The sequence below is a fragment of the Mixophyes fleayi genome, chromosome 7 (assembly GCF_038048845.1).
Source record: "Mixophyes fleayi isolate aMixFle1 chromosome 7, aMixFle1.hap1, whole genome shotgun sequence".
NCBI lineage: Eukaryota > Metazoa > Chordata > Amphibia > Anura > Limnodynastidae > Mixophyes > Mixophyes fleayi.
In genome coordinates, this window is record NC_134408.1 from 756,216 (window position 1) to 771,880 (window position 15,665).

Consider the following 15,665-nt stretch of genomic DNA (forward strand, 5'->3'; position numbering starts at 1 on the left):
TGTGTGACTGCTGCTCCATGTGTGTGTGACTGCTGCTCCATGTGTGTGGTGTGTGTGTGACTGCTGCTCCATGTGTGTGGTGTGTGTGTGACTGCTGCTCCATGTGTGTGTGATTGCTGCACCATGTGTGTGGTGTGTGTGTGACTGCTGCTCCATGTGTGGTGTGTGTGTGACTGCTGCTCCATGTGTGTGGTGTGTGTGTGACTGCTGCTCCATGTGTGTGTGACTGCTGCTCCATGTGTGTGGTGTGTGTGTGACTGCTGCTCCATGTGTGTGGTGTGTGTGTGACTGCTGCTCCATGTGTGTGTGATTGCTGCACCATGTGTGTGGTGTGTGTGTGACTGCTGCTCCATGTGTGGTGTGTGTGTGACTGCTGCACCATGTGTGTGGTGTGTGTGTGACTGCTGCTCCATGTGTGGTGTGTGTGTGACTGCTGCTCCATGTGTGTGGTGTGTGTGTGTGATTGCTGCTCCATGTGTGTGGTGTGTGTGTGACTGCTGCTCCATGTGTGGTGTGTGTGTGACTGCTGCTCCATGTGTGTGTGTGTGTGACTGCTGCTCCATGTGTGTGTGGTGTGTGTGTGACTGCTGCTCCATGTGTGTGTGGTGTGTGTGTGACTGCTGCTCCATGTGTGTGGTGTGTGTGACTGCTGCACCATGTGTGTGTGGTGTGTGTGTGATTGCTGCTCCATGTGTGTGGTGTGTGTGACTGCTGCACCATGTGTGTGTGGTGTGTGTGTGATTGCTGCTCCATGTGTGTGGTGTGTGTGACTGCTGCACCATGTGTGTGTGGTGTGTGTGTGATTGCTGCTCCATGTGTGTGGTGTGTGTGACTGCTGCTCCATGTGTGTGTGGTGTGTGTGTGACTGCTGCACCATGTGTGTGTGGTGTGTGTGTGACTGCTGCTCCATGTGTGTGGTGTGTGTGACTGCTGCACCATGTGTGTGTGGTGTGTGTGTGATTGCTGCACCATGTGTGTCTCCCAGAGTACAGATTTGGTCGGCAGGTATCGGTGTCACACATGTGTGATACTATATTATAACACTACCCGCTAGTGATGTGTAACGGCTCCAATGCCATCTTCCAGGCTCTGCTCTGTTCGTGTGATTTACACATTAGAGCTAACAATCTAATCCATCCCCGGCTGCATTGTGCTCAGTGTCCAGCAAAGAGGCGCTGCAGCAGCTGCACACCACCCGTGTCAGCCGCCTCCTATAAATACTGACAGAACAGACATACTGTAGAAACAAGAAAAGGTTTTTCTATCGCACCAACTGTGGGACAATTACCCAATTAATATAGTTATCACCAGAAGTGAATTATTATCTATATTTTCACTTATAGCCGGGGTACAACCTAAAACACAATTTTGAAGTAAGACGAAGAGGATACAGGAGTTTGTTTAACTAGGTACACAAAGGGGCATATTCAATTGTCCGCGCAGGATTACCGTAATAACAGTAATCCTGGGAGCTGCGATCTGAAATCCAGCGAGAGATTATCGTATTAACGGTAATAGTTTTCCGTGCTCGAACCCATGGACAATTGAATACCCCCAAAAAATGTCCCTCCTACATTATTATAGTAATCACTTGTACCATCCACTTAAAATATAACTTTTATTATACATTCTAAAAAAGCCAGCAAAATATAAAATGATATCAAACTTGTAAGAACAAAAACAAAATATATAAATAAAATAACTGGGTGCACTTAGAGCTCTCTCATATGTTACCACAATAAGGGTTATATAGCAGGTTATAGTCTTTAAAGGAGTGGTCGGTAGACTGATTGATGTACCAAATCAGTATTTAATTGTCTAACATTGATAAATTCATGGATAATATAGGAGAGAGGTCTGGATGTCATTATGTAGCTATTCCCAGGTGATCTGACCAAAACCGTGTGGTCTATATGATATTCAAGGTCTGGGGAGACTTGAACCTATCTACCTCCTAAATGCTCATATCTGATTAGAATTTAGTGGTCACGGAAAAATCCTTTCTGCAGTGGCTACTTCAGCTCAAATATGCTGCATGTAAGATCCGTGATCCATAGTATCAGACTATGGGAGAGGCATTGCTAGCTGCCTCCTATACTCCTTACCAACTCAGGGCTTATAGGAGTGATCCTGCATAGATATCCCCTTTTATATATAAGAGAATCAGGTGCACCCAGCGGGGAACGCCGACACGCGTTTCGCTAGGTGGTGCTTAATCAAGGCAAGCCAACAGGCTTATCTGACAGTTCTTATATATTGTCAGTTCCGGGGATTCAGAGTGACGTCAGGTATATAGACCAATCAGAGATAAAAATATCCTATGTGATTGACAGTACTGACTGCCAAGAGGTGTTGCCCAATGAAAACTCGTCACCTATATCCTCCATTCCCCTTCCCCTATCCCTATCCTCCGTCTCTCCCCTGTGTTCTCTGTCAGTCCACCCCTCCCCTTAGATTGTACGCTCCTTTAAGCAGGGCTTTCTCTCCTCCTGTCTTCACCACTTTTAACTCTGCTCGCCAGCTACCCTACCTTCCTCCTCGAGGACCCTCTTCCCGCGTCCCCTCTCGCTCCCTTCTCTTCCCCCTGGGGGTCTCCCTCTCTTCTGTGCTCTCCCTCCTAAGTGCCGTTGCTGGCTGTCCTTCCCCTCTCCCCTTCCCTCTAGCTGTGCATTGAGCTCACTGAGTTACTGTGATTATTGTTTACTATTCTGTGCTGTCTCACCTCATATTGTAATCTTGTCTGTCCCTGTACGGCGCCGCGGACACCTAGTGGCACCCTATAAATAAAAATTAATAATAATAATAATAATAATAATAACCTATTGGCAGTCAGTACTGTCATTGATTAAGCACCACCTAGCGAAACGCGTGTTGGTATTCACGCTGGGTGCACCTGATTCTCTACCCATTGACACACACAGCACACGGGTGACATGTGACAGTGGACCCAGCGACACACACAGTACACGGGTGACATGTGACAGTGGACCCAGTGACATACATATGTGATTAATATTGGGCATCAGGAACTATAGTCCCGTCTGTGTGTGTAAGGACACGGATACATAAACGGACAAAGATGTCTGATGTTATAATGGGAGCTCCCCTATCACACACCTACATATATGAGCTGTTATTTGGCGGAGGCCACGTGAGGACTGTGGGGGGGGAGGGTGACATTCATAAACTCTCCGCTGTTAGTGCCTCCTGGGGACCCGGCTCCTCCGCGTCCTGTCCTGTTTCTCTTCCGAGCGGCTGCGGATCACTGTGAGGAGCGCTCTCTGCCATCCGATCCTTGTATCGCTTAAAGAAACCGCACTGAAGAATCACCAGGAAGAGAGTGAGAGTGGGCACACCTCGGACCACGCGTCATATACTATACACACAGTATACACTACATATACACTAAATACTATACATACACCTTATATTCTACACACATTATAACAGGAAGGACGTCCTATACCACCCTGTCATGTTGCTGGGGACCGGCTTGCCTTGCCACCGTCCCTTTTATTTATCTCAAATTGCAGGGGGTAAACCAGCCCCCTTTTCCTAACCAGGCTCCAAAAGGTCTGAAATATTTAATTCAAAACATCTGGATGTGATATCTCCTTTAAATTTGGAGTTAACGCAATCCTAAACTTTAACATAATTGGAGATATCCTCAATCACTTGCTGCTGCATTTATCGGACAGGTTCTGAGATGCAGGATGAAGAGTCACACAGGACAGAAAGGCAGCGGCCCCCTGCTGTGTATACCGCTAAAGCAAGTGTTTGTCACTTCACATGAAACAGGTCTAATTAGCCTTAATGAGGATTTCCTATTGAAGCTACACAGAGATTTCCTCTAACAAATGTCTATTGCATCAGAATTCAGTACATTTCTAATACACAAATATAACACAGTATCAAACTCAGTACATTACAATGATGTAAATAAGCAAAATGCGCTAATAATTGAAATATATTTATACAATAAGTTATTTATAAGTGATCCAGCCACAATACTATACACACATTATTATACTACACACATTATCTAGTATACACACCCACACTACATGTACTACACAAATACACAATATACCATTATAAACATATAAACTATACAACACCAGGATAGTGATATTACATAGATTTAATGTTATCATACATATTTCTATAATGTAATTAAAAGTCATCTTTACTCTTTGTCAGGTAAAACTAACAATTCTTAGTAAAAAAATAATAATTATATGTAGGCAACGGTTGTAATGATGGGGTGTCCACTAGGGGACAGCATTATTAGCTTATACCATCTAACATTGCCTTATCTGTGTCAGTATCCATATATATATATATATTATACACAGAGAGAGAGAGGCCCTCACCTTATACAGCAACAAGGACAACAGAAGTAGGAAGACCACCCCTCCGACACTGCCCCCAGCTATGAACAGAACATGGTTTGGTGGAACCAGAAGCTCCACTTGTGTTTCCACCTAGAGAGAGAGGACAATTCGCTGACCACAGAGACTACACTTACATATGGTATAAAGTACATAGTATATCCCATGCAGTTAGTCCTGAAATAATACATTCCACATACAGAGTATCTAATACATAGACAACTCTCTTTATATAACCAAATAATGTGTGCACCGACATTGTAAGATGGAGAACAGGGGGCACAGGAGAGGAGGAAAGATGGGAGCAGGAGTCAAGTGATGAAATGGAGAGAAGGGGCAGAGGGGTAAGGAGAAAGGAAAACAAGAGGAGGACACGAGGAAAGAGGGCCCTGCTCAAGGGAGCTTACAATCTAATGATGAGGGGGAGGCTGACAGGAGACACACAGTGGCAAGAGGGGGTGAGGGACAAGACCACTGCGGGGAGAGGAGCAGGGAGTAAGAAAGAGGGGCGAGGTATAGGAAGGTTGGTTAGAGTGAGAGAGAAGAGGGATGTAGTAGGACAGGGTTAGGCGGAGGAAGGGGGCTAACATGAACAGATGGGTTTTAAGGGAGCATTTCAAGTCTGACAGACTAGCTGACAGCCTGATAAAATGGGGCAAATCATTCCAGAGAAGGGGGCAGCACAGGAGAAGTCTTGAATGCAGGAATGAGAGGTGGTAATCAGTTGGGAGGTGAGGTGACAGACGTTGGATGACCGCAGTGGGCGAGAAGGAGTATGAGTGGAGATGAGGTTGGAGAGATATGGAGCAGTAGAATTAGAAAGGGCTTTATAGGTAAGGATGAGGAGTTTGAAGAATATTCTGAAACGGAGGGGGAGCCAGTGAAGGGCTTGACAGAGAGAGGAGGTAGATGAAGACCAGCGGGAGGTAGATAAGTTGGGTGGCAGCATTGAGTATGGACTGAAGAGGAGCAAGACGGGGGTGGGGGAGTCCAGTAAGGAGGAGGTTGCATAATCCAGGCGGGAGATGATCAGAGAGTGAATGAGAGTTTTGGTGGCCTCGGAGGAGAGGAAGGGTCTGATCCGGGCTATGTTGCTATGTAATATGACCGCGTCCCCCACTGTAATGTGACCGCGTCCCCCACTGTAATGTGACCGCGTCCCCCACTGTAATGTGCCCGTGTCCCCCACTGTAATGTGACCGCGTCCCCCACTGTAATGTGACCGCGTCCCCCACTGTAATGTGACCGCGTCCCCCACTGTAATGTGACCGCGTCCCTCACTGTAATGTGACCGCGTCCCCCACTGTAATGTGACCGCGTCCCCCACTGTAATGTGACCGCATCCCCCACTGTAATGTGACCGCGTCCCCCACTGTAATGTGACCGCGTCCCCCACTGTAATGTGACCGCGTCCCTCACTGTAATGTGACCACGTCCCCCTCTGTAATGTGACCGCGTCCCCCTCTGTAATATGACCGCGTCCCCCACTGTAATGTGACCGCGTCCCCCACTGTAATGTGACCGCGTCCCCCTCTGTAATGTGACCGCGTCCCTCACTGTAATGTGACCGCATCCCCCACTGTAATGTGACCACGTCCCTCACTGTAATGTGACCGCGTCCCCCACTGTAATGTGACCGCGTCCCCCACTGTAATATGACCGCGTCCCTCACTGTAATGTGCCCGTGTCCCCCACTGTAATGTGACCGCATCCCCCACTGTAATGTGACCGCATCCCCCTCTGTAATGTGACCGCGTCCCCCTCTGTAATGTGACCGCGTCCCTCACTGTAATGTGACCGCATCCCCCACTGTAATGTGACCACGTCCCTCACTGTAATGTGACCGCGTCCCCCACTGTAATGTGACCGCGTCCCCCACTGTAATGTGACCGCGTCCCTCACTGTAATGTGACCGCGTCCCCCACTGTAATGTGACCGCGTCCCCCACTGTAATGTGACCGCGTCCCTCACTGTAATGTGACCGCGTCCCCCACTGTAATGTGACCGTGTCCCTCACTGTAATGTGACCGCGTCCCCCACTGTAATGTGACCGCGTCCCCCACTGTAATGTGACCGCGTCCCTCACTGTAATGTGACCACGTCCCCCACTGTAATGTGACCACATCCCCCTCTGTAATGTGACCACGTCCCCCACTGTAATGTGACCACGTCCCCCACTGTAATGTGACCACATCCCCCTCTGTAATGTGACCGCGTCCCTCACTGTAATGTGACCGCGTCCCCCACTGTAATGTGACCACATCCCCCACTGTAATGTGACCGCATCCCCCACTGTAATATGACCGCGTCCCCCACTGTAATGTGACCGCGTCCCCCACTGTAATGTGACCGCGTCCCCCACTGTAATGTGACCACGTCCCCCACTGTAATGTGACCGCGTCCCTCACTGTAATGTGACCGCATCCCCCACTGTAATGTGACCGCATCCCCCACTGTAATGTGACCACATCCCCCACTGTAATGTGACCGCGTCCCTCACTGTAATGTGACCACGTCCCTCACTGTAATGTGACCACGTCCCTCACTGTAATGTGACCGCGTCCCCCACTGTAATGTGACCACATCCCCCACTGTAATGTGACCGCATCCCCCACTGTAATGTGACCGCGTCCCCCACTGTAATGTGACCGCGTCCCCCACTGTAATGTGACCGCGTCCCCCTCTGTAATGTGACCGCGTCCCCCACTGTAATGTGACCGCATCCCCCACTGTAATGTGACCGCGTCCCCCACTGTAATGTGACCGCGTCCCCCACTGTAATGTGACCGCGTCCCCCTCTGTAATGTGACCGCGTCCCCCACTGTAATGTGACCGCGTCCCTCACTGTAATGTGACCACGTCCCCCACTGTAATGTGACCGCGTCCCCCACTGTAATGTGACCGCGTCCCTCACTGTAATGTGACCGCATCCCCCTCTGTAATGTGACCGCGTCCCCCACTGTAATGTGACCGCATCCCCCACTGTAATGTGACCGCATCCCCCACTGTAATGTGACCACACCCCCCACTGTAATGTGACCGCGTCCCCCTCTGTAATGTGACCACATCCCCCACTGTAATGTGACCGCGTCCCCCACTGTAATGTGACCACGTCCCCCACTGTAATGTGACCGCGTCCCCCACTGTAATGTGACCGCATCCCCCACTGTAATGTGACCGCATCCCCCACTGTAATGTGACCGCATCCCCCACTGTAATGTGACCGCATCCCCCACTGTAATGTGACCGCATCCCCCACTGTAATGTGACCACATCCCCCACTGTAATGTGACCACGTCCCCCACTGTAATGTGACCGCGTCCCCCACTGTAATGTGACCGCATCCCCCACTGTAATGTGACCACGTCCCCCACTGTAATGTGACCACGTCCCCCACTGTAATGTGACCGCGTCCCTCACTGTAATGTGACCGCGTCCCCCACTGTAATGCATACTTACCAACTTTACAATGTTGGTATCCGGGAGCCTGCGGGGGAGGTGGGCGTCATGGGGGGGCGGGCCTCCAAAATCCGTGTCATTTTGGACCCGCCCCCATGACGTCATGACGCAAAATGCGTCATTTGACAGAGGGGGCGGGGCCAAACGCCGCGATTCACCAGGAATCGCGGCGTTTGTGACCTAATTCTGCCCACTTCACTAGGAAGTGGGCAGATCCGGGATTTTGCCACACTCGCCCGGGAGTCCGGGAGACTCTCTCAAAATGCGGGAGTCTCCCGGACATTCCGGGAGAGTTGGCAAGTATGCTGTAATGTGACCGCGTCCCCCACTGTAATGTGACCGCGTCCCCCACTGTAATGTGACCGCATCCCCCACTGTAATGTGACCGCATCCCCCACTGTAATGTGACCGCATCCCCCACTGTAATGTGACCGCGTCCCCCACTGTAATGTGACCGCGTCCCCCACTGTAATGTGACCGCGTCCCTCACTGTAATGTGACCGCGTCCCCCACTGTAATGTGACCGCATCCCCCACTGTAATGTGACCACATCCCCCTCTGTAATGTGACCGCGTCCCCCACTGTAATGTGACCGCGTCCCCCACTGTAATGTGACCGCGTCCCCCACTGTAATGTGACCGCGTCCCTCACTGTAATGTGACCGCATCCCCCACTGTAATGTGACCGCATCCCCCACTGTAATGTGACCGCATCCCCCACTGTAATGTGACCGCGTCCCTCACTGTAATGTGACCGCATCCCCCTCTGTAATGTGACCGCGTCCCCCACTGTAATGTGACCGCATCCCCCACTGTAATGTGACCGCATCCCCCACTGTAATGTGACCGCATCCCCCACTGTAATGTGACCGCATCCCCCACTGTAATGTGACCGCATCTCCCACTGTAATGTGACCGCGTCCCTCACTGTAATGTGACCTCATCCCCCACTGTAATGTGACCACGCCCCCCACTGTAATGTGACCACGCCCCGACTGTCCAAATACAACTTGCAAATACGTTCTATGTGATAAAGAGCACAGATCTTGAGCGTAGTTCTGACCATATTCTAATCTAATGGGGTAAGATCCACATCCCTGGGTATAAGTACACCCTGCCTAAACATGACACACAGAACTGCACTACACGCACAAACATATGTACAATGCAAGGTACCATCAGAACACATATGCATTTTTTTACCATAAAATAAAACTGTTATCGTAAGCAGCGTCATTTGCGTTCAGACATCATCATGCAATAGCGTTGAGTGACGCAATGTCCATTTCTGAGCACGCGCAGAGCTATTTCCCACAAGACATGCCACGCAAATGGACATCCGTCCAAACATGTCCCTCTTTCATTAATTTACACGTAGGGAGGACTGTGACTGTGAGTCCCTGGACCTGCACCTTCCCCACATGACAATACTGTCGTGTGTGTCCACTACAGCGCAATGATGTCCTCACGAGGGGGCGTCAATTATTTGTATTAGGAGGGCTGGACATTATAACATAATAATAATAATGGTGACAACTGGGATGTAGTGAGACAGTGATATCACTGCATGGGTGATAAAGATTGTCCTATGAAACAAATCATATCACATATTGTTTCTGAATTCTAGAAGGAGCAGAAAGAAGAGATGAAATAATGTCACAAATACATAACCGGTACCTTGACAGTGTGAAACGTGTGACCCATGTCGCTGTGGAATCGGCTCTGGTTGTACCGGATCGTCACCAAACTGTCCACAATCTCCGATGTCTTTACCTAGAGATCATATAGTCAGTATGTCATCACCGTGACCTTAGTGTGTGCTCTTCATATGTATTTAACAACCGATTCAAATATTTTACATTCTATAATTATGGAGCTAATTCATCAAACGGCAAAAAACACTGCTGCCGGCTGTCCTTAACCTACGTGTTGCATAGTATGTAGCCTATACTCTCATGATGTGTGTTATCACAATGTGTCGTGTGTAGTATAGTATATAGTGTAAAATCCTATGATGTGATCAGCTACAATATCAAACCACTGAAAATATGAAGAGAATAACACTGATTATCTGGTTACAATGACTCCTGTCAGGGGTGGGATATATTAGGCAGCGGTTGAACAGTCAGTTCTTTAAGTTGATGTGTTGAAAACAGGAAAAATGGGCAACGTAAGGATCTGAGTGACTTTGACAAGGGTCAAATTGGGATAACTAGAAGACTGGGTCAGAGCATCTCTATATCAGCAGGTCTTGTGGGGTGTTCCCAGTATGCAGTGATCAGTACTAACCAGACGTGGTCCAAGGAAGGACAACCGGTGAACAGACGCCAGGGTCATGGGTGCCCAAGGCTCATTGATACTTGTGGGGAGCGAGGGCTAGCACATCTGGCCCAATCCTACTAAAGAGTTACTGTACCACTGTGAAGATACCGGGTTTTCTGGCCCAATTCTACCCACTTCACGCTGGCTGGCCACCCCGGGGTACCTCACTATGCCAGGGAAGTCTACCCAGTGCCTTCTAAGGTTCTTATTAGTCACTCAGGCAAATGCAGTTAGAAAGTAAAACAATACATTTATTGTAATAAAACCAATCACTAGAATATTATGTACACACTGTAAATAAATGCCAGGCAAGTTTACCACATCATCTGTCCGTTACCCCACTAGCTACAGTCTTCTGGCTGTCCTGACTTGAAGCCCCATGGATCTGCCGATATATTCCATTGATAGAACCACCAGCCACCCTGCAGCTTCCAGTCCCAAAATGAATATATCATCCCCCCCTCCCCCTGGAGTGGCTCCTTATATCTACGGTCTAATTTTCACAGTGTTTTCTCCTCCATGGGAAGATCCCTGGGTCTATCCTTCTTAGCCATTGGTGGGTGCTGTATCAAGGAGTTGGAGGGGAAGCGGAGATGAGCTGTACTTCCACAGAAGGTCCCCTGCCTCGTGGATGTTACTTTGACACGTACCACCTACCTAAACATTGTGGCAGACCAAGTACACCCCTTCATGGCAGCGGTATTACCTGATGACAGTGACCTCTTTCAGCAGGATAATGCGCCCTGCCACACTGCAAAAAATTGTTCAGGAATGGTTTGAGGAACATGACAAAGAGTTCAAGGTGTTGACTTGGCCTCCAAATTCCCCAGATGTCAATCCGATGAAGCATCTGTGGGATGTGCTGGGAAAACAAGTCCGAGCCATGGAGGCCCCACCTCACAACTTACAGGACTTAAAGGATCTGCTGCTAACGTCTTGGTGCCAGATACCACAGGACACCTTCACAGGTCTTGTGGAGTCCATGTCTCGACTGGTCAGAGGTGTTTTTATGGCAGAACGTGGAGCTACATAATATTAGGCAGGTGGTTTTAAAGTTGTGTTTGATCGGTGTATATCGCATGTAGAACAGTATATAGTGTACACTCCCATGATGTGTGTTATTACTATATGTCTTGTGTGTACTACACAATATACATGGTGCACATTACCTTCCAGGCTTGAGTAGGTTTCAGCAAACCACTGATGCTTATGTCCATCATAGTCAGACTACCCATACTGCACTCCCATGTCTGTGGACGGAAATCACAATGTGTTACCACATGCGCATCATACTGTATGACATCAGCACATCTATCAGAAGATACCTTGTTTGTCAGTGCTCCTTGGGTGTATCCAGTCTCCAGAACAGAGCATCTTACATGTGATCCCTGAAAGAACAGACAGGTTACAAACATACTACGCAGCAGTAGCTACAACAACCATACGTCATTACAGACAACCACAACAAGAACGTGTCCCTGCCTGCACCCCCACCAACGTGCCCCTGCCTGCACCGCCCCCCCAACGTGTCCCTGCCTCCATCCCCCACAAACGTGCCCCTGCCTGCAACCCCACCAATGTGCCCCTGCCTGCATCCCCACCAACGTGTCCCTGCCTCCATCCCCCACCAACGTGCCCCTGCCTGCATCCCCACCAACGTGCCCCTGCCTGCACCCCCACCAACGTGCCCCTGCCTGCACTCCCCCCCAACGTGTCCCTGCCTCCATCCCCCACCAACGTGCCCCTGCCTGCATCCCCACCAACGTGCCCCTGCTTGCAACCCCACCAACGTGCCCCTGCCTGCAACCCCACCAACGTGCCCCTGCCTGCATCCCCACCAACGTGCCCCTGCCTGCATCCCCACCAACGTGCCCCTGCCTGCAACCCCACCAACGTGCCCCTGCCTCCATCCCCACCAACATGCCCCTGCCTCCACCCCCCACCAATGTGCCCCTGCCTCCATCCCCACCAACGTGCCCCTGCCTGCATCCCCACCAACGTGCCCCTGCCTGCATCCCCACCAACGTGCCCCTACCTGCAACCCCACCAATGTGCCCCTGTCTGCATCCCCACCAACGTGCCCTTGCCTGCATCCCCACCAACGTGCCCCTGCCTGCATCCCCACCAACGTGCTCCTGCCTGCATCCCCACCAACGTGCCCCTGCCTGCATCCCCACCAACGTGCCCCTGCCTGCATCCCCACCAACGTGCCCCTGCCTGCATCCCCACCAACGTGCCCCTGCCTGCATCCCCACCAACGTGCCCCTGCCTGCATCCCCACCAACGTGCCCCTGCCTGCATCCCCACCAACGTGCCCCTGCCTGCATCCCCACCAACGTGCCCCTGCCTGCACCCCCCCAACGTGCCCCTGCCTGCACCCCCCCAACGTGTCCCTGCCTCCATCCCCCACCAATGTGCCCCTGCCTCCATCCCCACCAACGTGCCCCTGCCTGCAACCCCACCAACGTGCCCCTGCCTCCATCCCCACCAACATGCCCCTGCCTCCACCCCCCACCAATGTGCCCCTGCCTCCATCCCCACCAACGTGCCCCTGCCTGCATCCCCACCAACGTGCCCCTGCCTGCATCCCCACCAACGTGCCCCTACCTGCAACCCCACCAATGTGCCCCTGTCTGCATCCCCACCAACGTGCCCTTGCCTGCATCCCCACCAACGTGCCCCTGCTTGCATCCCCACCAACGTGCTCCTGCCTGCATCCCCACCAACGTGCCCCTGCCTGCATCCCCACTAACGTGCCCCTGCCTGCATCCCCACCAACGTGCCCCTGCCTGCATCCCCACCAACGTGCCCCTGCCTGCATCCCCACCAACGTGCCCCTGCCTGCATCCCCACCAACGTGCCCCTGCCTGCATCCCCACCAACGTGCCCCTGCCTGCATCCCCACCAACGTGCCCCTGCCTGCATCCCCACCAACGTGCCCCTGCCTGCATCCCCACCAACGTGCCCCTGCCTGCATCCCCACCAACGTGCCCCTGCCTGCACCCCCCCAACGTGTCCCTGCCTCCATCCCCACCAACGTGCCCCTGCCTGCAACCCCACCAACATGCCCCTGCCTGCAACCCCACCAACATGCCTCTGCCTGCAACCCCACCAACGTGCCCCTGCCTGCAACCCCACCAATGTGCCCCTGCCTGCAACCCCACCAACGTGCCCCTGCCTGCAACCCCCACCAACGTGCCTCTGCCTGCATCCCTCAACGTGCTCCTGCCTGCAACCCCCACCACCGTGCTCCTGCCTGCAACCCCCACCAACGTGCTCCTGCCTGCAACCCCACACCCAACGTGCCCCTGCCTGCAACCCCACACCCAACGTGCCCCTGCCTGCAACCCCCACCAACGTGCCGCTGCCTGCAACCCCCCAACGTGTCCCTACCTGCAACCCCACCAACGTGTCCCTGCCTACAACCCCACCAACGTGTTCCTACCTACAATTCTAATTATGTGTCATATCAGACAACAAAACATGTCACTCCTAAAGCCACAACAACAACAACCACAACAATGTCTCTGTGTCAGAAGTGTAACATGTGTAACTGAACACTGAGCCATACGCAGACATCACACATTTACCTCATTGGTCATTGTAAAGTCCCAGGTCAGTCCCTTGGACAATGCTGACGAGGTATTAATGGACAGAGTGACTAGTATGGGGACACTGCTGGCCCCCAGGTTCTGGATCTGGAAAGACACAGATTAGTTATTGTCAGAAGAAGGGAGGTATCTGTGTAACTGACACCACGGCTGATTATCTCCATAGAGGTACAGAAGGTGCAGTATGCTGCTGTTATATTCTTATTCCAGGTCACTGTGGTCATGTGACACATGGTGAGGAGAGAGAACACCCCAGTAATATGACATATGGGGGTCTGTATTGTATAGTAGCCAGAGATAGGGGGTCTGTATTGTATAGTAGCCACCAGAGATTGGGGGTCTGTATTGTATAGTAGCCACCAGAGATTGGGGGTCTGTATTGTATAGTACCCACCAGAGATAGGGGGTCTGTATTGTATAGTAGCCACCAGAGATAGGGGGTCTGTATTGTATAGTAGCCAGAGATAGGGGGTCTGTATTGTATAGTAGTCACCAGAGATAGGGGGTCTGTATTGTATAGTAGCCACCAGAGATTGGGGGTCTGTATTGTATAGTAGCCACCAGAGATTGGGGGTCTGTATTGTATAGTAGCCACCAGAGATTGGGGGTCTGTATTGTATAGTAGCCACCAGAGATTGGGGGTCTGTATTGTATAGTAGCCACCAGAGATTGGGGGTCTGTATTGTATAGTACCCACCAGAGATAGGGGGTCTGTATTGTATAGTAGCCACCAGAGATAGGGGGTCTGTATTGTATAGTAGCCACCAGAGATATGGGGTCTGTATTGTATAGTAACCACCAGATATATGGGGTCTGTATTGTATAGTAACCACCAGAGGTAGGGGGTCTGTATTGTATAGTAGTCACCAGAGATAAGGGGTCTGTATTGTGTAGTAGCCACCAGAGATAATGGGTCTGTATTGTATAGTAACCACCAGAGGTAGGGGGTCTGTATTGTATAGTAACCACCAGAGGTAGGGGGTCTGTATTGTATAGTAGCCACCAGAGATGGGGGGTCTGTATTGTATAGTAACCACCAGAGGTAGGGGGTCTGTATTGTATAGTACCCACCAGAGATAGGGGGTCTGTATTGTATAGTACCCACCAGAGGTAGGGGGTCTGTATTGTATAGTACCCACCAGAGGTAGGGGGTCTGTATTGTATAGTAACCACCAGAGATAAGCGGTCTGTATTGTATAGTACCCACCAGAGATTGGGGGTCTTTTTTTGTATAATACCCACCAGAGATTGGGGGTCTGTATTGTATAGTAGCCACCAGAGATTGGGGGTCTGTATTATATAGTAACCACCAGAGATTGGGGGTCTGTATTGTATAGTAACCACCAGAGATTGAGGGTCTGTATTGTATAGTAGCCACCAGAGATTGGGGGTCTGTATTGTATAGTAACCACCAGAGATAGGGGTCTGTATTGTATAGTAACCACCAGAGATAGGGGGTCTGTATTGTATAGTAACCACCAGAGATTGGGGGTCTGTATTGTATAGTAACCACCAGAGGTAGGGGGTCTGTATTGTATAGTAGTCACCAGAGGTAGGGGGTCTGTATTGTATAGTAGCCACCAGAGATAAGGGGTCTGTATTGTGTAGTAGCCACCAGAGATAAGGGCTCTGTATTGTGTAGTACCCACCAGAGATAGGGGGTCTGTATTGTATAGTACCCACCAGAGATAGGGGGTCTGTATTGTATAGTACCCACCAGAGATAGGGGGTCTGTATTGTATAGTAGCCACCACAGTTAGGGGGTCTGTATTGTATAGTAACCACCAGAGATTGGGGGTCTGTATTGTATAGTACCCACCAGAGATTGGGGGTCTGTATTGTATAGTACCCACCAGAGATAGGGGGTCTGTATTGTATAGTAC

At 50.9% G+C, this 15,665-nt stretch overlaps 1 protein-coding gene across 2 annotated transcripts in view; it reads right to left on the reverse strand.

Moving 5' to 3' along the window:
* Positions 1–1,604: 1,604 nt before the first annotated feature.
* Positions 1,605–15,665, reverse strand: part of ITGAL (integrin subunit alpha L) — an 84,229-nt gene continuing 70,168 nt past the window's right edge. For both annotated transcript variants that reach the window (XM_075178730.1, XM_075178732.1), the window contains 6 exons: positions 13,762–13,869; positions 11,497–11,559; positions 11,341–11,421; positions 9,527–9,622; positions 4,374–4,484; positions 1,605–3,318 (listed from right to left, as the gene is read on the reverse strand). In XM_075178730.1, coding sequence (XP_075034831.1) covers positions 3,181–3,318; positions 4,374–4,484; positions 9,527–9,622; positions 11,341–11,421; positions 11,497–11,559; positions 13,762–13,869 — 597 coding nt within the window. In that variant the 3' untranslated portion in view covers positions 1,605–3,180. The remainder of the gene's footprint in view (positions 3,319–4,373; positions 4,485–9,526; positions 9,623–11,340; positions 11,422–11,496; positions 11,560–13,761; positions 13,870–15,665) is intronic.